The sequence below is a fragment of the Pan paniscus genome, chromosome 2 (assembly GCF_029289425.2).
Source record: "Pan paniscus chromosome 2, NHGRI_mPanPan1-v2.0_pri, whole genome shotgun sequence".
Classification (NCBI taxonomy): Eukaryota; Metazoa; Chordata; class Mammalia; order Primates; family Hominidae; genus Pan; species Pan paniscus.
In genome coordinates this window covers 117,385,682-117,410,665 of record NC_085926.1, presented here as the reverse complement: position 1 = coordinate 117,410,665, position 24,984 = coordinate 117,385,682, and the positions used below count along the sequence as shown (strand labels likewise).

The following is a 24,984-nucleotide window of genomic DNA, read 5'->3' as shown; positions in this document are numbered from 1 at the left end:
TTTCACAAATTTCATCTAGAAATTTTTCCCTAGTTAAGTGGGACAGATTGAGGTGACCTTCCCTTTCCCTCTCCCCCTGAGAGTTCTCCCTTCAATTATCTGCCTTGATGTCTGATACAGATTAGCACAGGCCTTCAAGCCCAGGAACTGAAAGAGATTGGGCCAGGCTGAAAAGAAACCCGACTGTGGGCAAAGGACAGATTTCAATAAAAATTGAAAATACAATCCACAGTACTAGTACTGTACATCTTCAGGCTACTGATGGCACATGGCCATGAGGTGTATCATCACTTTAATGCTGGTAAGTGTGAGCAAGGCCGGTGGAACATTTTCTGAACTGGGAAAGCTTTAGGGTGCTAGAATTTTTTTTTTTTTTTTAATAACATATCTAAACTGCCTCCCAGTTCTTATCCTAGGAAACTAACCTTTCCAAAATCAGGAAGAGATGAATTAACTTAGATTTTTTTTTTTTTTTTAAAAAGCTTAACCTGAAGATCCCTGTCCCCACCCAAACTCCATTATGCTGGAAAGAATGAAGCTGCTGCTTCTGTAACTTCTTTTCCCCCAGAGAAACCTCTATAAAAATAATCCATGAAAGCAGTGAAAAGTCTGTGTGTGTGTGAGATGTATCGCTGTGTTCTACTGTATACCTTCTTACAGTTGTGAGGTATTTGAATTGTGTGATAAGCAAACTGATTTCATATAGTTTTTTGGGATGTAATTCTGCAGTAAATGTCATGCTAGATTGACAATGTGCTAATTTCTCCACTACTGTTATTACCATCAGCTTTCTCTTCTTGTTTGTTCCCTCTAGCATTTCCACCAGTAGACTCTGCTCACTTGGGATGGAGATGACAGTCAGCCTGCTTACACATTGTTTTCTGGCTTACACATTTATGTCTGCTCATTCTTCTAAGCCTCTTAAGTCCTTTGACACTGAGTTAACTATATTTCTTTGCAACCTCTGTTTACTATATAGCAATGAAGTTAAAGTAACAAATCCTTTCTAAAACTACTCCAGTTTGACCATGGAATTACTGTATTTTCAGAATTCAGGCAGATGAAGCCTTGATTATTTAATTCCTTCCATAAAAATACAGCTGGCCTTGCCAGATGCTATCTTATCTGTAATTGCCAATATGCTAACATTGCATTTCTTTCTCCCTTAGTTGGTCAGAAAATACAATATGGCCTCAAGGGGTGCTGGTGCGGCACAGCAGATGTTTATATAGAGCCATGGGGCCTTACAACGTGGCAGTGCCTTCAGATGTATCTCATGCCCGCTTTTATGCAAGTACCGCTTATTTATTTTCAAACATAAGCTTAGGGGTAAGTGTTAGGAGGCCACTCTATGTGGAAGCATGTAGCATAGCGTGTAGCACATACTAGGAAATTATTACATGGTAATTATTGCTACTAGCGTTAACAGTGGTCCCTGTACTTTGGAAATGTCTTTTGAAGGGCAGTTTGAAGATCATATACTGTTATTCCAGTTTCAGTAGCTTAGCTGGTTTCTCTAGTTACATTGGTATTTGTTGAATCTAGTATTACTTGAAACAAGCAGGCAGTTATCTAAGACTCCTTTTTCATCTTACCATTTTTGTTTTGTAAGAGTTTAGTTTAGTGGTATTGTTAAGATATATTGTATCTGTGTATCCATAGTGACATTTAATATATTAATAGTGCGGTGGTTTTATTTTTAGGTATTTGTCATATATATTGTTTCTTTACAAAGGCTTTAGCTTCCCCTTTGGAAGTCAGACAAATGCCATGAAAAGGAAAAAAGCTTAAAAGTTGAAAAAGCAATAGAAACCCACTACATTCCATTGAACTCATGCCTTCGGTTATGATCTATTTGGTCTTTCAGCCTTCCAGAAATTGTCTGTACAAGGCAAAAGTATATACTTATAAAAGAAAGGCCAGCTGACTAATGCAAGTGGGGAAAAGTAGGTGCCTGCAGGGGACTGTTTATAGTAAAAATGCCTATAGTGCAGTGCATTGCTTTTGAAAGGGGATCATATTCTAAACAAGAATTGGAGATCTTTTTTAAGATACTTGCATCTCTTTCTCCCTCTGTCCTTCTCAGTTCCTGTGAGGGTATATGGACTTTCTGGTTCTGCAGGTGTTTGTTATTGAGGGACACTTCAATTAAGTTTTGGGAACTTGCCCCTGGGCATGATGCTTATAAATACCATGGTAGGGGAATGCAGGGTGGGGCAGGTTGGGAGGAACATGGGGAAGGTGGAAGGCCCTCGAGTGAGAAAACGACAAGCATCTCCTTCTTGACGCCAGTGGAAATGCCTTAAGGTGGAGGATAGGACTTAAGTCACAAGTACATGAGCACTTGATTTCTATATAGAATATTTAATTCAGCCAGCTGAATTCTCTAGGCCATTAATGACTTCTGTTGGTCCTTGCTGTCTCCTTGAGACCTGTGATAGCCAAATAGTTCATTAGAATTTTCTGCTTGAATATTAAGTAGTTTCCTTGCTAGCTTTGGACAGCTGAAAAATCAGGTGGAATCTATGGAAAAAAGATTAGGCAAGTTGATTTATTACTGATTTTGCAGGACTGGATAGACAGTTAAATCAGTGCTTCTCCAAGTGATCCATGGGCCACCTGCTGACAAATCACCTGGCCCACTATTTTTAAAAAGTGATTCAGGGCCCCTATATCAGACTTCTGAACCAGAATCTCTGGATGATCCCAGGAATTGGCAGCATTTGTGGATTTGGAAATGATTCTTAGGCACACTGAAGTTTCAAAACAGTCATTTAAAGTGTGCCTATTACCTATAGCTGTCAAACTCCAGGTTAAACATTTTCTTCCTCTTGAACCTGGAAACTTTTTAAAGCTGTCATGATAATTTGGCTTCATTCTGAGGTGTAAGCTCTTAAGATCTAAATTCCATCTAAATTAGTTATTTTAGATCTGATCACTGCTGTTACTGCACTCTTGTCTTCATCTAGATTTAGGATTAGACTGGTTAAGCTGAATTGTTAATGTTCTTTTACAACTTGTGGCCTATATGTTTGTATTCATAATAACTTTGTATTAGAAAACCAGAATTTAGCCTTTTAAAGTGGAGAATTTAGTGGGAGTAAATATAGTAGTAATCCCTATTTTTAGTCTAATTCTGACTCATTTTTCCTTCCTTCCTCCTTATCCTGTCTTTGTGCACCCTGCTTCTCAATATCCAGAAAAAAATCAGTAATTAAGCACGCAGGTATATGGTGTAGAGGATTTCAGTCAGTGACCATGGTGGGTAAACAGTTTAAGGAAAAACTAAGAAACTATTGTATTGATATTCGACTTGTAACCTCTCTTTTCCCCAAACTTGTCTAGTGTTGGTATTTATGTCTTAGTTTACAAGCCAAGAATGTTTTTTACATTTTTAAATGGTTACATAAGTACCTATGTAATATCCTTAATTTTTGCCTCTTGACTTACAAAGCCTAAAATATTTCCTGTTTGGTCCTTTATCCACCTCTGTCTTAGATGAATATACTTTTGTGTTTATCCTAAATAAAATATATACCTAAAATATAATCTAAGAAAAATGTTTATAAGTAGTTTTCTTTTGGGCATAATCTCTTTTCGTGTCTCAGGGGCATTGAAATAAAAATTATTTCATTATTTCTTGAGCAAAAAGGAAAAGGTTTCAATCTTTATAGCAAGAAATAGCCTGATTGATATTAAATAAACAGATCTATTTATTATTATATATGGGAACCTGTAAATGTTAAATTATTTTAGAAAAATCAATGCAAGAATAACTGTAGCCATTACTTTTCTATGAAATAATGTTTTACTTTTTTAACTTCCTTACAGTTCTTATTTCATCGACCATTAAGGCTGTTAAATCTGCTCATCCTTATTGAGGGCAGTGTCGTCTTCTATCAGCTCTATTCCTTGCTGCGGTCGGAGAAGTGGAACCACACACTTTCCATGGCTCTCATCCTCTTCTGCAACTACTATGTTTTATTTAAACTTCTCCGGGACAGAATAGTATTAGGCAGGGCATACTCCTACCCACTCAACAGTTATGAACTCAAGGCAAACTAAGCTGCCTCTCAACAATGAGGGAGAACTCAGATAAAAATATTTTCATACGTTCTATTTTTTTCTTGTGATTTTTATAAATATTTAAGATATTTTATATTTTGTATACTATTATGTTTTGAAAGTCGGGAAGGGTAAGGGATATTAAATGTATCCGTAAACAAGGTGATGTGATCTTTCATGTGTTAGTATATTCGAATAATATACATATGAGAGGTATGCCTGTCCAGTAAAGAGATTGATTTGTTTGTATGGCTCTGGAATAACTCATTCGTTTATGAACACATCTCATGTATTACTTGACACAGTACCTTTGGTATGTCTGCTTTTCTTTCAATCCTCATTATCTTTAGCCCTCAGCTGGCCAGTAATTATTGCTAAAGAAAGGGAGATCAATGGAGTTGCCTACCAGCACCCATTCTCTTTTAGTTCAGCTGGCTAATAGTATTGGAATACATTGGGAAAAGAGTGGGTTAAAGTCCTAGGTGGGGTTCTCTTTGTTGCCTACCAGGAGGAAGCAGTAGGCTTCCTTTCTAAGATACGGACTCAGCTGGTCTATTTTACCCTGTGACATTTAAATATACTTTTGAATAAGCTACTATCCTGAGGCTGAGGGTTTTGCTGCCACTTTTCCTGTGTTTCCACTTCTGCTTCCAAAGATTTTCCTCTTAGTTGTTTGAAATAATACTTTGCCAGACAGGAAGTCTTTAGACTGCCCACATTCATGAAGAAGATGATGTGTGGCTGGATCAGTAGGAGAAGCTGAGTGCAAATGCCATGTGGGCTAGAGTATGGGAAGGTTGAAAATTCCAAGTAACTGGGAGAATGGGCAAGTCCTCAGCTGAACAATCTTGGATGTAGTCTAGCAGCAACCCACCTACAATGGCGTTATGTTTGGAGTTATGAGGGGAAGTGAAAGATAAGAATTACCTACAGCTTTGTATTCAGATAATTTATATCCAAAATTTGTGTTTTAAATTTCATACTCCAGGACTTTCATGTTTATGAGTATTAGCCTTTTAAGTTATGGGAGGTGATATACTTAGTCCATTGATGTTGTCACTTGTCATCTAAACTTATGAGACCTTGTCTTAAAGAATCTAAAATATATTGTCATATGTTTTCTGTGCTGAGTTTGGTTTGTTACACTGTGAAGCTTTTGGTGAAACAAAATAAGACTTATGAAGTAAAAAGACCAATCATGTCGTTGACAAGCTGGCTCTGAAAATAATTCTTGCAGAAGAGTTCCTGAAAGGCTTCACCAAGGGAAGCATTGTGAGGAGTGTTTATAAAACCAAGGTACCCAATATCAGTTTTATGTTTAAATCAATGATTGTTTCTTTAAATATTTTGATGTGTATACTTTTAAGATAACATTGTTTGGCATTCAGTCTGAGTCTGTTCAACCATTCAACAAATATATATTAACCACTAGGCACTATATTAGGCCCTGGGGATATAGCAGTGAATGAGAAATGCAAAGGTCCTACTTGCACAGAGCTTACAATATGCGTGGGGGTGGGGGAGTTAGGTGGTGCAGAAAATACAGCAAATAAATTTATGTGTAATATAACATTCCCTGGTAGTAGTGATAAGTGCAGCAAAGGGAAATCAGGGCAAGGAAATAGTGGTAAGAATAGCACTGCTAGAAGGCATCTTTGAGGAGATGATTTTTAAGCAAAGAAAAAGCAAGACTGAATCATATAAATAGCTTTGGGGAGAATTCCATGTTACAGTAGCAGAAAGGGCAGTGCCCTGAGGTGGGGACAAGTTGGTATATTGGAAGAATAGCAAGAAAATATATTAGGTTAGTTGCTTTTTAAAGTAGTTCAGCCTAAATATAGTGGTTCTTGAGGTAGGGGTGGGAAGGGTAGGGAATCTGCCATCTCTCTATTCTTTCTGTAGGATCTTGAAAATATGCTTCTCTTGGCAGCAACATTTTCATGAGATTACTCAGCAGTTGAGAGCAAAATGGGTGGCATGGGCACAGAGATATCTCATCAAAATTGCCCCAACTTGGCTCCAGCTTGGGAAAGTAACCCAGAAAACCCTGATTAGAGATAACAGACCAGTCTTATGAACTAATATGATGCCCCTTCTGGCTTGATCTGTCTTGGTCCTATCCTAAGGGAATAGCACAGAACCAGATGCTGGCTTGGCTAAATAAGTAAGTGGATATAAGAAATAAATAAAAATTAATTTTGGCTAATGGAATTGCAAAGTTCCTCCTACCCTCACCTCCAGATACGGCAGCATACGGGGCATAAGACCGTTTAGTTCAACGTGTTCTACACATTCCAGCTGTTTTTTGTTTGTTTGTTTTGTTGTTTTGTTTTTGTAGGGGCCACGTTCATGGAAGAGAGAAAAATTACTAGTTACCCGGATATCCTATTATAGTTCATGTAACAGAAGGGACACTATATTTGCTCACTGATGGTAGAAAAATGTGTAATCATTAAAGAATGACCTTTTTTGTAATTCTTTGTTGGCAAGTTAAAATTGTTTGTGGAAAGCATGGTATAGCAAAAGTTCAGTTGGGTGAACTTGGATACTGGAAAAGGAAAGAAGATACTTGACTAGTCTGGGTGGTCTAAGGTAGGTAAATAAAGGAGTAGAGGAGGGTAGTTCACAGGAATGAGCATGACAGAAGTTTTCCTCAATATCCTGTTTACTCTGATTCCATGTTTATATTCCTAATCCTCCTTTCCTTCCTGTCCCTATCAGTCACCACCACTGCCACCTGTTCTGCCGTTTCTCTCTCTCTTTTTTTAATTAATTTTTTTTATTTCTATTAAGCTAGCCAGGCATCTCATTTCTATGTACTGGGCAATTATATGCCAAACACTGCTGGGTGCCGGAGATAGTGATGTTCGAGTTCATTAACTAATAGAAGACAGACAAGTAAACCAGTTGTCACACTAGGGTGTTCATTAATAGAAATATGTATGAGATACGTAATAGATATCAGATCTATTAACAATCTTGAGTGTGAAGCCCAATAAAGTGCTCTTTTCATAAGTACTTCAAATAAGCAGACAGATGTCTTGGAACTTTTGTAGACAGAAGACAGCTAATGAAAGATTATAAGCTAAGAATAACTTATGATCCACTGGTTTCTAGTTCCCAAAGTAATGTCTAGATCAGCAGCATCAGCATCACTTAACTGGAAACTTGTTAGAAATGGACATTTTCAAGCCCTACTCCACACCTACTGAGTAAGAAACTACATGGAGCCCAGCAATCTGTTTTAACATGCTGTCCAGGTGATTTTCAGGAATGCTGAAGTTTGAGAACCACTATCCTCTCAGACAACTTTGGGAGCAGTATGTAGAATAGGTTTGGAGATGGAGCAATGTTGATGAGACTACAAGCAGGAGATTAGCCAACTCTTTAAAAAGTCCACGTAAGGGAAAATGAAAAACAGCAAGATGCCGGAGTAGGAAGTCTCAGGCTCCACTTGCTTTCATAGAAAGTTCAAATAGCAACTCCACAGACTAGAACATCTTTTTGAAACCCCAACACTTAGAAACTAGTCTGAGACACTAGTGTGGTCCATAAAGCTGAATGAAAGCTGAATTCAAAGGGTAAGAACAGTCTCACTTTGACTATATTGCTCCCTCCTTTCCCCCAACTTGACATAATGCCAGATGGAGAATTCCCTAGGCCAGCAGTTTATACAGGGGGAAAAGAAAATGAGATCGTTTCCCAAGCATTCCAAGATGCTTACCAGGAAGCCCACTCTGGTCTCATCTCATGAGAAGCACTAGGGGAAACAGCATGGGTAGACTGCCTGGAGTCAGGTAGAAACAAAGGAAGCAGAGGTAGTGACCAGCATGCAGTTACTGGTGGCACCTCTGTGTTCCTACTTGGCTGAGGTGCCTGATCAAAGATATCAGCCAATCTCATAGCCCACCTGCAAGGCTGAGCTGGTCACCTTCAAAATTTGCACAGTGGGGGCTGGGTGTGGTGGCTCATGCCTGTAATCCCAGCACTTTGGGAGGCTGAGGCAGGTGGATCACTTGAGGTCGGGAGTTCAAGGCTAGCCTGTGAAACCCTGTCTCTACAAAAAATACAAAAATTAGCTGGGCGTGGTGGCTCATGCCTGTAATCCCAACTACTCGGGAGACTGACACAGGAGAATTGCTTGAACTCAGGAGGCAGAGGTTGCAGTGGGCTGAGATTGTGCCACCACACTCCAGCCTGGGTGACAGAGCAAGACTCCATCTCAAAAAGAGAAAGAAAAAAAGGACAGTGGGAAGTACAATCTAGCCTGAATCCCTACACTACTGGTCTTCCTGCCTAGCTTCAGAGCCAACTCCCAACAACCCTGCCCAGGAAGGGAGATACCTGCCTTTTATTTTGGAGAGGTGAAGGGGCTAGACCACCTTGACCTTAGAAGTCAAGCAGCAGCTCCACCAAGCCAAAAAGCACTTCCAATGACCCTACCCAGGCAAGGAGACTTCCACCTCCACACATCCAGAAGAAGCAAACTGGCTAGACCTGCTTAACTCTGGAGATCAAACAGCCACTGAGCCAAAATTTCACTCCATGGCTTCATCCTGACAGGGAGGCAACCCTTAATTGTGCATTTCTAAGGAGTATAGCCTCTGGTCACACATGTTATGAGTAGTGACTCTGCCTAACCTTGTATGCCAGTCTACAGCCCTGCCAAATTGCAGGTCCCAAATATCAGAATTATCAGCCAGGCAGTACATCTTATGGCCAGTCTGACCAGAAGTCATTGCAATACCCAACCAGCAACTCAACAGAGCAAAAGCAGTGGCCCAGTCAGCTAGAGAACTCACAAGAAGCTCTGCCTGCCTGGGGTTGTCATCAGCTGACCCTTCTGGAATCATAGGATAGACTAAATAGTGAAGGTCTATCCCTTCCCAAGAACACCTGTAACGGCCAGAAGAGGGGGCTGTCTCCTCAAATGCACTGACAACAATACAAGAACATACAGATTATGAAGAATCAGGGAATCATGACACCTACAAAAGAAACTAATAAAGCTCCAATAATAGACCCCAAAGAAATGGAGATTTATGAAATAACTGACAAAGAATTCAGAATAATACCCATAAAGAAGTTCAGTGAACTATTAATATATACAGATAAAAAATTTAATGAAATTTAAAAACAGTACACTAAAAAGAAAGTTGATAAATAGAAACAATAAGAACGGGATAGAAATTCAAGAGACTGAAAAATTCAACAGAAAGCTTCAACAGCTGACTCAGCCAAGAAGAAGAAAGAATCAGTATGCTGGGAGACAGAACATTTGAAATTAGCCAGGAGCAAAAAAAAAGAACAAAAGAATTTCTAAAATTAAAGCCTACAGATTATGGAACACCATCAAGAGACCAAACCTTCACATAATAGTGGTTGGAGAAGGAGAAAGAGGTGCCTGAAAAGCATATTTAAAGGGGCCAAAAAGCATATTTAAAGAAATAATGGCTGAAAACTTCCTTAATCTGTGGTATATGCCAACATCCAGGTACAGGAACTGCAGAGGTTTCCAATCAAATTCAACCCAAAGAGGAGTACACCACAACACATAATAAACTATCAGAAATCAAAGGCAAAAAATTTTGAGAGCATCAAGAGGCAAGAAACATATCACATAAAAAGGAGTGCCATACAATCATCGGCAGAGTTCTCAGCATAAACCCTCAGGTCAGGAGAGAGTAGGATAAATTCAAAGTGCTCAAGAGAACAACTGCCAACCAACAATACTTTATCCAGCAAAGCTGTCTTTCATAAATGAGGGAGAAGTAAAAAAAAAAAAGAAAAAAGAAAAGTGTGTTTTCCCAGACAAACATAAGCTAAAGGAATTCATCATCACTGGACCTGCCTTGCAGGAATTGCTAAATGGAGTTATTTAAACTGAAACAAAAAGCTACTAATTAATAACATAAAACATGCACGAAACTCAAACATATAAATAAAGCAGAGCCCATTCAGAATACTATTGGATTGTAATGATGGTGTAAAAGTATAGAGTTATATGCAAAGTTAAGTTGTTATAAGCTTGAAATAGGTGGTTGTAAGTATAAGATGTTCCATGTAAGCCTAATGGTAACCACAAAGCAAAAATCTTTAGAAGCACAAAACAAAAATATCAAAGCATACTACTATAGAAAACAAACCACAAAGGAATACAGCAAGAGAGGAGGAAAGAAATGAAGTATGTACAAAACAATCAGAAAACAACTAACAAAATGGCAGTAGTAAGTCCTTACCTAGCAACGATTGAATGTCAATGGATTAATTTCTCCAATGAAAAGACATAGAGTGGCTGAATGGATAAAATAAGACCTAATTATATGCTGCCTACAAGAGACTCACCTCACTTTTAGACGTAGACTGAAAGTGAAGGGATAGAAAAGAATACTCCACACAAATGGAAACCAAAAGAGAGTGGAGTGGCTATACTTATATCAGACAACATAGACTTTAAGTTAAAAACTCTGAAAAAAAAATAAAGAAGGACATCATATGATAAAAGGGTCAATTCATCAAGAGGACATAACAATTGTAAATTTATATGCACTCAATGTTGAAGTACCTAAATGTATAGCACAAATATTAAAGGATCTGAAGGGAGAGATAGATTGCAACACAAGAATAGTAGGGGACTTCAGTACCCTATCTCAACAATGGACAGATCATCTAAACAGAATTAATAAGGAAGCATTAGACTCTAGCAACACTGAACCAAACGGACCTAACAGACATATACAGAACATTCCATCTAATAGCAACAGAATACACATTCTCAAGTGCACACAGAGCATTCACCAGAATAGATCACATGTTAGGGCACAAAAAAAGCCTTGGCAAATTTAAGAAGACTGAAATTATATCAAATATCTTTTCCAATCACAATGGTATGAAACGAGAAAAGAATACCAAGAGGAATTTTGGAGAATTCACAAATACATGGAAATTAAACATTCTCCTGAACAACCAATACATCGATGAAGAAATTAAAGGGAAAATTTTAAAGGATCTTGAGGCAAAAATGGAAACACAACATATTAAAACTTATGGGATGCAGCAAAAGCAGTTTTAAAAGTAAAGTTTATAGCAATAAATGCCTACGTCAGAAAAGAAGTTCTCAAAAGCTGCTTTTTTGAAAAGATAAAATTGACAAACCTTTAGCTAGACTAAGAAAAAAAGAATAGATCAAATAAATAAAATCACAAAGAAAGGACATTACAGCTGATACTCCAGAAATACAAAGGATCATGAAAGACTACTATAAACAAATGCCAACAAATTGGAAAATCTACAATAAATGGATAAAGTCTTAGATGCATGTAATCCCAAGACCAAATAATGAAGAAGTAGAAAAATCTGAACAGACCAATAACAAGTAAGGAGATTGAATCAGTAATAAAAAGTCTGTCATCAAAGAAAAACCCAAGACTTGATGAGTTCACAGCTTAATTCTACCAAACATTTAAAGAATACCAATCTTGTTCAAACTCTTCCAAAAAAAAAAAAAAAAAATTGGGAGAGGAGGGAGTACTTCCAAGCTCTTTTTGGAGGGCAGCATTACCCTAATACTAAAGCCAGACAAGGAAATTACAAGAAAATAAAATTACAGGCCAATATCCATGATGAACATGGAAGCAAAAATCCTCAACAAAATACTAGCAAACTGAATTCAACAACATATTAAAAGGATTATCCACAATGATCAAGTGGAATTTATCCCTGGTATATGAGGATGGTTAACAATATGCAAATCAATACATGTAACATACCACATTAACAGAATGAAGGACAAAATCTATATGATCATCTCATTAGATGAAGAAAAAGCATTTGACAAAATTCAACATCCTTTCATGATAATAAGTCTCACCGAAATAAGGAATAGAAGGGTTGTACCTCAATACAGTGAAGGCCACATATGAGAAGCCCATAGCTAACATTATACTGAATGATGGAAAATTGAAAGCCTTTCCTCTAAGATCTGGAACAACATAAGGATGCTCACTCTTGCCATTTCTAGATTATACAGTATTGGAAATCTTTGCCTGAGCAATTAGGCAAGAGAAAGAAATAAATAGCACACAAATAGAAAGGAACCAGTGAAATTGTCAGTTTGCTGAAATGACATAATCTTATAGAAAATCCAACAGTCTTCACCGAAAAACCGTTGGAACTAATAAATACAGTAATGTTGCAGGATCCAAAATCGACACACAAAATCAGTAGCATTTCTATACACTAACAACAAACTATCTGAAAACAAATCAAGAGAACAATCCCACTTACAAAGCTACAAAAAGAAATACTTAGGAATAAATTTAACCAAGGACTTGAAAGACCTGTACCAAAAACTATAAAATATTGGTGAAATAAATTGAAGATGACACAAATAAGTGGAAAGAGTTCTTGTGTTTATGGGGTGGAAGAATCAAATTGTTAAAATGTCCACACTACCCAAAGTAATCTAAAGATTTAGTGCAATCCCTATCAAGATTCTAATGTCATTTTTATAGAAATAGAAAAAATAATCCTAAAATTCATACAAAACCACAAACACCCCCAAATGGCCAAGGCAATCAAGCAAAAAGAACAAGTCTGGAGATGCCACACTACTTGATTTCAAACTGTACTACAAAGCTATAACAATTAAAACAGTACAGTACTGGCAAAAATAGACCCATTGACAAATGGAATAGAATAGGGAGTCCAGAAATGAACCCACACATGTACAATCAGTTGATTTTACAAAGGTTCCAAGAATACCCAATGGGAAAAGAATAGTCTCTCTAATAGGTGGTATTGGGAAAACTGGATATCCACATGCAGAAGAATGAAATTGAACTCTTATCTTACACCATATACAAAAATCAACCTAAAATAGATTAAGAGATGTGAATGTAGGACCTGAAACTATAAAACCACCAACCCCGTCTCTACTAAAAATACCAAAAAAAAAAAAAAAAATTAGCCAGGTGTGGTGGCGGTTGCCTGTAGTCCCAGCTACTCAGGAGGCTGAGGCAGGAGAATGGTGTGAACCCGGGAGGCGGAGCTTGCAGCGAGCCGAGATCATGCCACTGCGCTCCAGCCTGGGCAACAGAGCGAGACTCCATCTGAAAAAAAAAAAAAAAAAAAAAAGAAGAAGAAAACACATGAGGAAAACTACATGACATTGATCTGTGCAATGATTTTTTGGATTTGATCCAAAAAGCACAGGCAACAAAAGCAAAAACAGACAAATGGGATTACATCAAACTAAAAAGATTCTGCACCATAAAGGAAACAATTAACAGTGTTACAATTGGAAACAGTTAACTGCACCACAAAAGGGAACAATTAACAGGAAACAATGAACAGCAGAGACAACCTATAGATGGGGAGAAAATTTCTGCAACTTACACACCCAATAGAGAGTTAATCTCCAAAATATATAAGGAGCTCAAACAACTCAATTGTAAGAAAATAAAAACTGAATTAAAAAATAGGCAAGGGATCAAAATAGACATTTTTCAAGGAAGAACTGCAAATGGCCAAGAGACATATGAAAAATTGCTCAATATTGTTAATAGAGAAGTGCAAATTAAAACTACAACAAGAGATCACTACACTTTTCAGAATGAGTAGGATGGTAGTTACAGAGGCTGGGGAGGTGATGGTCAAAGAGTACAAAGTCTCAGAAGGAATATGGTCTTTTTTTTAGTTCTATTGCACAGCATGGTGAATACAGTTAATAGAGTATTACACATTTCAACATTGCTGAGAATAAATTCCAAATGTTCTCACCACAAAAATTTTAACCAGTTCAATTTAATTAACATTATATTCAGAAATCTTAATATCAGTTTGTACCCCCAATAAAAGTATGCAATTATATACTTTCAATTTCCATGCAAGAAAAAATAGTGGTGAGGTGGGTCACCAGTGTGAGGGTGGTAGAAGCAGCTATGGGCATAAATAAGATAGTGCAGGGAAAGCATATGAAGTGAAAAGGGAAAGAAGGACAGAATTCTGGCAAATAATAGCTTTTAAGGAAACTTGTTTTAGGGAGACAGAGTCTTGTTCTATTGCCCAGGCTCAGGTGATTCTCCTACCTCAGCCTCCTGAGTACCTGGGACTACAGGCATGCGCCACCACGCCCAGCTAATTTTTTTGTTTGTTTGTTTGTTTTTGTTTTTTGTAGAGATGGGGTCTTCCTGAGTTGCCCAGGCTGGTCTTGAATTCCTGGGCTCAAACAGTCCTCTTGCCTTGGCCTCCCAAAGTGCTGGGATTGCAGGCATGAGCCACAGTGCCTGGCCAGGAAGAGGAAACTTTTAAGTGAACAAAGCTAAGAAAATGAATGGCCATGGAAGGAGGCAAAGCAGAAAGTTTCAAAAGAGGAATGATCAATAGGATCACATATAACAGGGAAGTCTAGAGACTGAGAAGTGAATGTTGGATTTGGATATTAGACTATTGGTGACGTTAACAAGAGAAATTTTAGCGGAGCTATGCGGGCCGAGGTCAGGCTGCCATTGGTCCAGAATAGTGAATTGTAATGAAGAAGTAGAAATTGAGCATTGATGACACTGATGACTCTTCCAAGAACCTAGACACAAGGTGGTAAAAGTGGACAGAATTGAGGAAGACTTTTGTTTAAGATAGAATAGGCTTTGGCATGTTTATATGCTGAGGGATTAAAGATCAAAGAGGGCAAGGCTCAATACATAGGGAAGAATAGTGGATGACAGGAGACTGGGAACACAGAAGCCTGGGAGCTCTTGGAAAGAGGGGTAACACTTCCTCTGAACTAGAAGGGAGGTTAGGTACACACATATACGGGTAAGGGGAAATAGCAGTGGGAGCTTGAATAAAGATGTCTGATATTATAAACTTATGAAGCAATAACAATTATTTGTGGGGAAGAAAGAGTTGTCTAGGAGAGAGTCAAGAATAGTGGAATAGCCATTGTGGGTTGTGGAATAGCCATTGAAGATTTTGGAAATGAGGCTGCTCTTGAGGTGGTGGACCACAAATATCTGAAAGCTTTTATATTGTGGTTTTATTATTTTCTCTGATCTCACCCATAGACACAGTTAAAGGGCAGAGATGTGTGATAAGAGTCCAGATTCCAGGTTGGAGGTTTGTCAAGCAGGTGTGGCTAAAGGACTAGTGGTTAAGGGAGTTAATGGTCCTGGTGAGAACAGTGGGGATGATGCACCTTAAGTCTGGAAAGGCTAGGGAAGGAATTATGAAGTGTGGTGGGAGTGCTGTCTATCAGAGGAGGTTGTGGGGGCAGGCATGGTAATCTTGCACAAATACAAGGAATAAAGTAGTAAGGCTAGAGAAAGTTCTGAAAAAGGAAAATGAGAATTTAGGATCACAAAATTCTCTATTGTGAAATAGCCTGATGTGTAACCCTAGAAGCAAATGTTCAAAACTGAGTAGGGGGAAAAAGCTGTAAGCAATTATGGCAAGGGTATTGGGTGGGCTTTCCTCTAGAACACTGAAGTCATCCAGGATGATGGTGGGACATGAGGTAGAAGGAAACAGGGAGATTGGTACCCAAGACTGGGGAATCTGGGACATTAACTATAACCATGGCCACAAATGATAAAAGTTAAAATAGTTGGATCCATACATTTTGGCAATGAGGGATTTTTGTATGGGATGGGAAGAAGCAATGGTGCAGAAGTAGAAGTGAGGACCTGGGAGAACATCCTCTGACCGTTCGTACAAGTCTGCATAATATGGGCACATGGGCACATGTTCAGCCTTTTGTGGAGGGAAGGAAGTGTTCTCACACGAGTTTTCTTGAAGTCCAGGAAGTGGCAACAACATTCAGTGAAGAGACTGGGACTGCAGGGGAGTTTATAAGGAGAAAGTGACTCCAGAGAACATGGGAAAGACTGGAAGTGAGGGGAACTGTGTGTTGGACTGGGGTTGGGGGAAGTTCAGGAGAAAACCCAAAGAGTGTGCGGATCGGGGAGTATATAGGAGAAAAAGGCATTTAGGGCAGTAGTGAAGGATAGCAGGAGCAGGCCTGAGTAGTGTAAGGTTCTAAATAGAAAGTTGTTGCCAAAATGGTAGTGTTTTCATCCCCTTGGCAATGAAAGGGGAAATATCACTACAAATGTTTCACTGCAAATATCACTAGGTTGTGAACCTAGGTTGTAGGATTGTTCACCTCCCCCTCCCCACCTTTGTGGTCATATATATAACAGGATATATGCCAGGACAACAAATGTTTGCCTTTCCCCCTAGAGCATCATTAACATAATTACTCAAATAAAAGAAGAGTCCCCTTTGATTGATTCAAGTAATAGAAAAGTTGAGTTCACATCTGTGCGGGTGGACCCATGTGCCTCCATAAGCTGTGGGGTTTTGAGAAGCAATGAGCTTTTATGCTTCTCATTTTTCATTATGATAGCCTGGACTTACGCGGGGTTTCCTGAGTGACATGACTATGTGTCTGCAACAGTAAAAGGGTGAAGTTGCAGACATCTGGCAATTATTAGTACGTAAAATAACAAAAACAAGAAAAATATACTGAAGCAAATCATCACGGACTTTTTCTGTGAGATCAAACATTGAAGTAACAAAAAATGACATCAAACAGAACAAACTAAAGCAATGAACCTGGTGCATATAATCTACTTTTCTGATTATTGATTTTGGTGACCCCATGTCCTTCTCTAGCTCATAGTTCCATCATAAGCATTATATTTTATATCATTTATTAGAGTATTTATTTTTAAAGCATAAAAATCTGTTTTAATTACTTAAATTTCTCTGGATAGTTTTAATATTTATATTTGTAATGAATAGAATTACATCTTGATTATGTCTTTGGAAACGTATTTGTAGAGCTTAAAACACAGCTGAAATCATGTGGCTTTCCAATAGACTCCTTTGAAAAAGTGCTTTACTTTGCAGAATTATAAGCCAGAAAGTACTATGGCATTAAGTTATTGCAAAGCATTGTGATTTATCCAGTAAAATACATGGCTATGGACCTTGTAAGCTTATATTTAGCTACGTCCCCCTTACCCTCACAGAAAAGTAATCTCTGCATTATTAATGTACCTCAAGATTACTAAATGATCTACACAGTAGCCAGCCAATCTGTGGTAGCCCCCAATTTTATGCTATCTGTACTGGCACTGATTTCAGGCAATCACCCTTCCACCATTGCCCCCTCCTCTCCATGCTTGGAAAGATGCTTGCTCCCTCTTCTGGCCTTGTTTTGCTAGGAAAGGTTTTGGTAGTAGAGCACATATTCTTTGTCATGCCACATTTTGAGCTGACCTTCCTGCCGGACATGTCTAAAATCATACTTAGCAACACTTAACCCCAATTCATGTGGTCATCAGATTGGACTGGCCATGGTAGAATGTGGCCCAAATAAATCCTGGTGGGACTGGACTTACTGAGAACTTCTCCCACTCTAATACTGGACAAAATAATTGTATGCTCCCCAGTATCTCTTCATGCAGGAATGGAAGGCCTGTGTAGACAAATGACTGTCCCATCCAATTTTAGCCAAATGTGATTATCATATGCCAAACACTGACAAGAACAATTTATCTTGAATTGAACAGTTTATCTTGGGCCTACTGCTTCATCATTAACTAGGAGTTAATCTGCTTTGTGATGACAGAAGTCTCTAAAATCCCCTTTTCAAGCACTATGGAATACTGATCTTACCTGCCTCATTTGCAGAGATCTCACACTTCACCAAACCAATTATGACCACACGAAACCTCCGAACCTAGTTGCCACTATTCTAACCTAGTTGCCACTTTCCAGTTTTCTAAATCAAGCAAAGTTCTCAAATACCCGAGTGTCTCACTGGGATGTTCTATTGGATTTGCAATTGTGTTCAATTTGATTATTTGGAGTCAGTAGGTCACTTGAATACCGTCAACTATCCTATTAAAAGATGCTTGTTGCCACACTTTTTCCCCTTCTGCTTTTGTTTGGCAACTTAATGGTTCTCAACCTTGCTCCTGGTTGTTTATGGGGGTGTTTTATTTGCTGCCATCCCTCCCCCTTTTTCACTAGACTCTTGAATGATTTGGGAGTGCTAAGGTACCCAGTGCACTAAGCTCCCAATAAATATTTGCTGAGGATGATGATATTTACATTTTTTATGTCCTCAGAGTCTAGAATTTTGACTTGGACAATATTTTGAATTTTAGGGTTTAGATTAGGTTAGGTGTCTTAATGGGGTTCTTGTTCAGATTTCTTCATATTCCAAGTGTAGCAGAAAATATAGGTTACTATTTTCTTAAGCAACCACTAATGCTGAAAGAAAACATCAGTACATGCATGCGTTTCACTTCAAATTCATCATTTAACATCAGCAACCCCCATTTTGAGGACTGATAGCTGATTTGAAGGAGCCCTTGAGAATTTGATTGCATAGCCCTTTCTAGGGCACCAGGTAAATCCTCCTAAAAACAGCAGCTCCTGTTCTGTCCCTCTCCTGAATGGAAGCAGACTATCTGATTCCCATCCAGCCATTCTCAGGGAGTTCATTTTTCGGAGACTCAAATGAGTGGTGAAATAGGTAATCCCAGAGCATTTGGGGGAACAATTTGCGGGGGGGAGGAATGTGAGTTTTCTTTCTTTAGAATGGAATTTCATCAGTGCCAGGCTAGCCCAGACCACAGGAAGTTTATGAAAGCCTTTGTGATGGCTGGCAGGCTGGGTGAGAGTCAAAGTGGAGGTCCACACTTGAGCAGCAGGACTCTGGCTGAGAAGGTGAGTCAGCTTCTAAGGCCTTTTGGACTTGACTAGCAAGGAAAGCTGAGAGTAGGGACTATCTCCACAGCTGTCAGTGTGTCTCATGATGACATCCCCAGAACTGTGTTCCTGAAGGTGATGCTATAAATGTCAGAGTCTAAAAGATCTTGCAACCATTTTATAAATCCACACAGGCACCTCAACCCTTAGAACTGAAGTCACTTGTTAATATGTAAATGGTGGCTTCTCAGTCTATCCCCAAATAAAAATAGATCTTATAAATGTTACCAAACAAACATTTAAAATAATCATAAAATAGTTTACATATTCATTATTTGGCTCAGAGTTCTGATGGTGAAGCAAAGTGCAGCTCTTTCCCTCCCTCGCATTCTAACTGGAACATGGTCCTTATCAGAGCGTCGACACCGCAGGAGCACTGAGGCTGACATAAAACCTGTCTGACACATTTTCTGATAAGGCAGGAATGTACTTTTCAGATCTCTTGAACATGGCCTTTCTCATCTGTCACCACTGTATTTCTTCACTTTGCTGGCCTGGGGAAAAATACTATATTCTAGGACTTTTTTCTTACAGTTTCATATCTCGTTGGCTGTTGGTTCAGTGTCTTGCTCACCCAATGAGAAGGCCAAAACACTGATGAAAGGCCTTGCTCACTCAGTGCTCTCGGAAGGCAGAACTCATCAGCTGACTTGCCAGTCACCCTCGCCACAGACACTGGCTTAAAAGGTACAGAACAAGATTTCAAAACTGTTTGTAAGGCTTATTGGCGGGGAGGGAGGGAGGGAGAGGGAGGAGAGAGATAGAAAGACAGAGAGAGAGAGGAATATATATCTGTTGCAGGGCATCAGCTCCCAATTTCTCATTGGAGGAGGTAACTTCATCTCAGCCCCCACTAAGCCCAGAACCAGCCTTGGTTGTGACGCCTACCCAGAGGTACTATCAGCCCTTAGAGAAATTTCTGCAATGACTGAGCTTCTGGGCAGAATTCAGCCAGGCTTGAACCTGAGAAGAGATGCCCTGTGAAGTCCTTTTTTGGGCAGCACCAAAAATCTGCCAGCAGGTATATTAGTTCTCCTTTCTCTCGCCAGCTGGAAAGGAAAGAACCATTGAAAGTTATAAATAATTGAAAAGAAAATCAGATTGGTTTATTGCTTCTGCTTGTATACAGAGTTGAAGAGCAAGTTTGAGTGAGTGCCTGGAGTGGGCGGTGGATGAGGGGAATTATGGAAGGGAGAGGGGCTCCTCAAGTCTGTTATTTTTTTAAGAGATGGGGTCTCGCTGTGTTGCCCAGGCTGGTCTTGAACTCCTGGGCTCAAGCAATCCACCCATCTCAGCCTCCCAAAGTGTTGGGATTACAGATGTGAGGCACCGCACCTGGCCTCAAATCTGTTCTTGAGCAGTAGAGAGGAAAGGAGAAAGGAAGGGACCCACTGGCTAAAATAAAATACATTTTTAAGAAGGGCAACTCTCAGTGAGTGGTTGTGATGGCCGCCCTGCTAGGGCTCTTCCCTCGCCTCCTGGAGCTCCTCCCTTCATCCTCTCCTGTATTGCTGGGCCCAGCCTAGTGTGGAAGAAGAGTAAAGCTGAGCTAGAAGTAGTTTCTGCTGGTGCCCCACCAATTTAAACACATTAAATTTGGAGTGTAGTTCTGCCTTTGTATGAGGCTTTTATCTATGGTGACATCCTGTTCTTGGACTCTGATACTGTAAAGAAAGCAGATGCCTTCACTTCACGATTGCATACCTAAATGAAGATTTAGTACATTTCATTATGGTAATCCTCAGCCCAGCCTCCACCCTGCGTAGCTACTGGATTTATAAATTACAGTCCAGTACAGTGGCAGTTGGAGTCCCAAATTACTAAAAGCCAGAGCCAGGAAATCTTGGATTGTGCCAGTCTCAGAGTTTTCTCTTGATTCTGATTTTCTATGCTGGTATATGGAAATCATCTTGGACAGGTCTCCAGGGATTCCAGGGAAAGAGCATGGGTAAGAGTGGCTAAGCTCACCCACTTGGATATCTAAGTGCACGTTAGTTTGCATTTCCAAATCCACTTCTAATTTGGATAGTACATTTTACAAAGCTTATTAGAAAACTGGTCTAAAGAACACGTTTGAAAGAGCATTAAAAAGCATAAAGAGGAGGCCTTCTAACCCCAATAGCAACATTTTGAGGTTTGACACAGCAAGAGATTTTTGTTTCTTTCAAAGAACATTACTTCTTTCTTTCAAAGGACAGCCAGCTCTCAAGAGTAATAGATAATAGCAATAGGGGAGCAATCTGACTCACATACAAGCTCCAAAGTTCATTGGAGGCAAGCATTCCATCCTCTCCCCTTACCTAACCTTCTCTCACTTGCTCACATAGACTTAACTAAATTTCATCTCTCGTTTTTCCCTTGACCATTCTTCTAGCAAATGGACTAATTAATAAGTGGTCAAAAGGCTGAAGAAAGAGAAGTCAGAGGCCACAATAGGCCCAAACTTGATAACCTGTGCCTGGAATATGGCAAGCTGGCCCTGTAATAACTTCCAGATGAATCACGGTTTTTTTCAGACACCAGCAGGTGAACCGAAATCATTCTATTTGCCTCCCACTTCTTCCATCCAGAATTACTGATCTCCGCTGAGGCTGGTAAAAACAGCTGGTTGAGGTCTCTAGTCTCTGGCCATTCTTAGGGATGGTCATTTTATTCCTAAGTGTAACCCCTTCTGGTGTGACCCATGTGTTTTCTGCCAACTCTCCACAAAGAAGGCCAGGGGAAACTGTCTGGGTGGGACTTCTGATAGGGGACAGCAGGACCTTGGAATCTGTCACTGTGGATGAGGGGGGCAGGTGGTCCATAATGGGGAAAGGAGGACTGAATAAGATTAGGCTCTGAGGTCTTCCTGGCCTTGACCTGTGGAAAGGCTTAGAACCCCCAGATGGTCGCTCTAGTTTTGAAGAAAGAAGGTTGTCCCCAGATGGCTCTGTCTCTGACATGCGCTTTCTGCATTGCACTATTGCATCCTGGGTGGAGAGCAGGTTAGACGAGCCTGGTTCTGGAGAAAGGGTGGGTCCCTCGCACATGCAGGGTGCAGTGGCATCCACTGGTGAGGACTTAATGGCTCCGGGATCTTGCTTTGGTTTTTCTTCCTTTGAGCTTTCCAGGGAGGAGGGAGAATCATCTTTGGCAGGTTTCTGAGTGGTCCCACTGGTTGAGCTGGGTTCCTCCTGGCTCCTCTCCAGAGGCTGAACCCCATTCTCCCCTGAGCTCTGAGAGGGCAGGGGCTGTGGGATCTGGGTGTACTGAATCTTGGGAGGGATGACTGGGACCGCCCTGGCCTGGCACATTTTGACCATGAAGGAGGTTCTCACAGCTGACACACTCACAGGAGCTGAGTTACGGCGGCCTGTCAGTGCATGAGCAACAATGTCCAGGTCCTGGGGATCCTGGGAGTAAACCCTCCAGGGGTCTGCTTTACAGTAAGATGAGGTCATCCATGTGACCTTTGGGTCTCCTGGCTCAGAGACCTGCATTCCAGGTGAACTAAATGAGGCCATGTTCTCAAACCAGAAGAGGTCAGCAATGGGAATGGCAGGGTCCAAGTTGAGGGAAGAAGGCCTGTTTTTCCCTTTTGGGGGCCCACACTCTGTGCTCTTTAGCTGTAACTTTGCGGGGTGCTCTCCAGGCGAAGGGCTGTCCGGCACGCCGGGTGAACTCTCCTTGCTGCTCTCTGGCCCAGGAACACCACCTTGCCTAATCTGTGGACTGCTGTGCCCCAGGTGTGTCCCCAGCTCCTTTCCCTCTTCTAGGCTGATGGGGCTGGTTTCTGCTGGCTTGGGTTGCACACCACTTGGTCCCTTCTGGTTGGGAGGAGCCTCTGCCCCTTTCAGGCCAGAGAACTCTCTGAAGGACCTCAGGGCTTTCTCATCCCATCCAGTAATCTCTCTCCTGGGTGCCTGGGGCTGAAGAGGGTCAGAATTCCTCTCTGTTTCAAGATTAGCACAGCTGCTGGAGGAGGGAACCTCGAGAGTCCACTGGCTTTTAACCGTGGGTTTGCTATCTAGAGAATGGCTCTGGCGAAGGCTGGGCCTGTGGGAAAGCCTCTTCTCCAATTGGCGACCCTGAAGGCCCTGTACCTGGGCCTTGTGCGCGTCTTTCAGGGTGGGAGAGTGAAGGGGACTCGTCACCCACTGGGGTTCCTCCCAGGGCTCCACCATCTCCAGGCCATGCTGGGCAATGTCTGTCACAGTGTCATCTTCGTCACAGTCTGAAGGCTCCTGTACTGAATGGGTTACATCCTCCTCTTCTTGTGAGACGATCTCAACCTCCCTGGTTGGGCTTGGAAAACCACAGCCTTTCCCCTCAGAAGCAGCATTCTTTGAATTTTGCTTGTCACTGTGTCTTGGGGTTGCCTCCTCTCCCTGACAGAGGCTAGAGATCTCAGGGCTGTCTTGGGACTTCAGCTGGTCTATGTAGAGATCTGTCCTCAATTTCTTGGATGAGTCTTCTCTTTCCGGGCTGCCCTTTGAAAGCAGGACTGGAGTTGACTCCTCCAGAGGAGTTGGAGGGGGAGGAGCAGGTGGGAGTGGAGGAGACAGATTCCCTGGGCCTCCTACTTCCACTGTTGCTTGTGGAGATGCCTTCTCAAAAGGAACTATTTCCAGAGGAGCCAGGCTGGCGAGGTCTGGGTGCAGGCCCTGCTCAGGCTCCGGCTTCTCTCTGCTGGCTGCTGTGGAAGCCCCCTGTGTGCTCTGATTGGCTGGATCCCTAGTCCACACCTCCAGAGGGGCGGAGACTGGAGCAGGGAAGGAGCCACAAGGCAAGCTCCCAGGAGGCTCTGAGGGAATAAAGGGCCCCAGACTCGACTCGAGAATAGGCTGAATTGGGCTGGTCTTCAGAGCAGGAGGTGGCAACGATGAGAGCTCCTCCTCAGATTCAATGATTTTCAGCTCCTGTTGAATCTCAGGCCAGATCAGGGCATTGGCCAGATCATCTTCATCCTGAAAAACATCAATAAACTGATTGTCTTAGAACTAAGTACTCTGGGTGCTGACATCAGCGTTTCCAGTGAGAGGGAAGGGACTGACAGCGCCAGCCTGTGCCAGTTCAGCAAATACAGGATGCAGCACCGATAATACCTGTGGCTATCTGAGTGCTCACCATGCACCATCACATACTTTAGCTATATCTTGTGTAATTTTCCCAACTACTCTAGGAGATAAACACTACTATAATTACTCCCATTTTATGGATGAGAGGTCTAGGTTCAAGTAGATTAAACAATTTACCTAAGTCATACAGCAGCACACCAGGATTGAAATCCAGTTCTGTCTACACCAGAACGTAAGTACCTAATCTCTATGCACTGTTGCCTTATAAAACAACAAAAACCCTGGTCTCATTTAACTTCAGGTTCACTAGAAGGCACATAAGAATGAAGTCTTCCAGTGGAATGAAAATGTTAAGTCTTACCCTGACACCTGCTTTCCAAATAAGTAAATATCGTTCTTTTTTAATTTTCTTATTTTGAGACAGAGTCTCGCATTATCATCCGGGCTGGAGTGCAATGGTGTGATCTCAGCTCACTGCAACCTCTGCCTCCTGGGTTCACACGATTCTTCTGCCTCAGCCTCCCAAGTAGCTGGGATTACAGGTGCACACCACCACACCTGGCTAATTTTTTATATTTTTAGTAGAGATGGGGTGTCACTATGTTGGCCAGACTGGTCTCAAACTCCTGACCTCGTGATCCACCCACCTTGGCCTCCCAAAGTGCTGGGATTAACAGGCGTGAGCCACCATGCCCGGCCTTTAATGTTATTTTTTTGAGACAGAGTCTCGCTCTATTGCCCTGGATGGAGTGCAGTGGCGTGATCTCAGCTCACTGTAGCCTCCACCTCCTGGGTTCAAGCGATTCTCCTGCCTCAGCCCCCCAAGTAGCTGGGATTACAGGCCTGTGCCACCCGGCTAATTTTTGTATTTTTAGTAGAGATGGGGTTTCACCATGTTGCTAGGCTGGTCTCAAACTCCTGGGCTCAAGTAATTTTCCCACCTAGGCCTCCAAAAGTGCTGGGATTACAGGTGTGAGCCACCACGCCCAGTCTCTTTTTTCTCATTACCAAGGAAATACATATTTCACATGGAAAAAATATGAATACATATTAAAATAAAGGCAAATACAAAGACATCAAA

General features: G+C 40.9%; 2 protein-coding genes across 6 annotated transcripts in view; one reads left to right on the top strand and one right to left on the bottom strand.

The window, feature by feature from the left end:
- TMEM39A (transmembrane protein 39A) overlaps positions 1–5,273 on the top strand; it is a 36,869-nt gene extending 31,596 nt beyond the window's left edge. For all 4 annotated transcript variants that reach the window (XM_063602902.1, XM_034957154.3, XM_034957152.3 and 1 more), the window contains 2 exons: positions 1,170–1,290; positions 3,832–5,273. In XM_063602902.1, coding sequence (XP_063458972.1) covers positions 1,170–1,290; positions 3,832–4,065 — 355 coding nt within the window. In that variant the 3' untranslated portion in view covers positions 4,066–5,273. The remainder of the gene's footprint in view (positions 1–1,169; positions 1,291–3,831) is intronic.
- Positions 5,274–16,810: 11,537 nt separating this feature from the next.
- The window catches only part of ARHGAP31 (Rho GTPase activating protein 31), a 127,923-nt gene continuing 119,749 nt past the window's right edge, over positions 16,811–24,984 (bottom strand). For both annotated transcript variants that reach the window (XM_034957151.3, XM_003825142.5), the window contains one exon: positions 16,811–23,792. In XM_034957151.3, the coding sequence (XP_034813042.2) occupies positions 21,384–23,792 (2,409 nt within the window). In that variant the 3' untranslated portion in view covers positions 16,811–21,383. The remainder of the gene's footprint in view (positions 23,793–24,984) is intronic.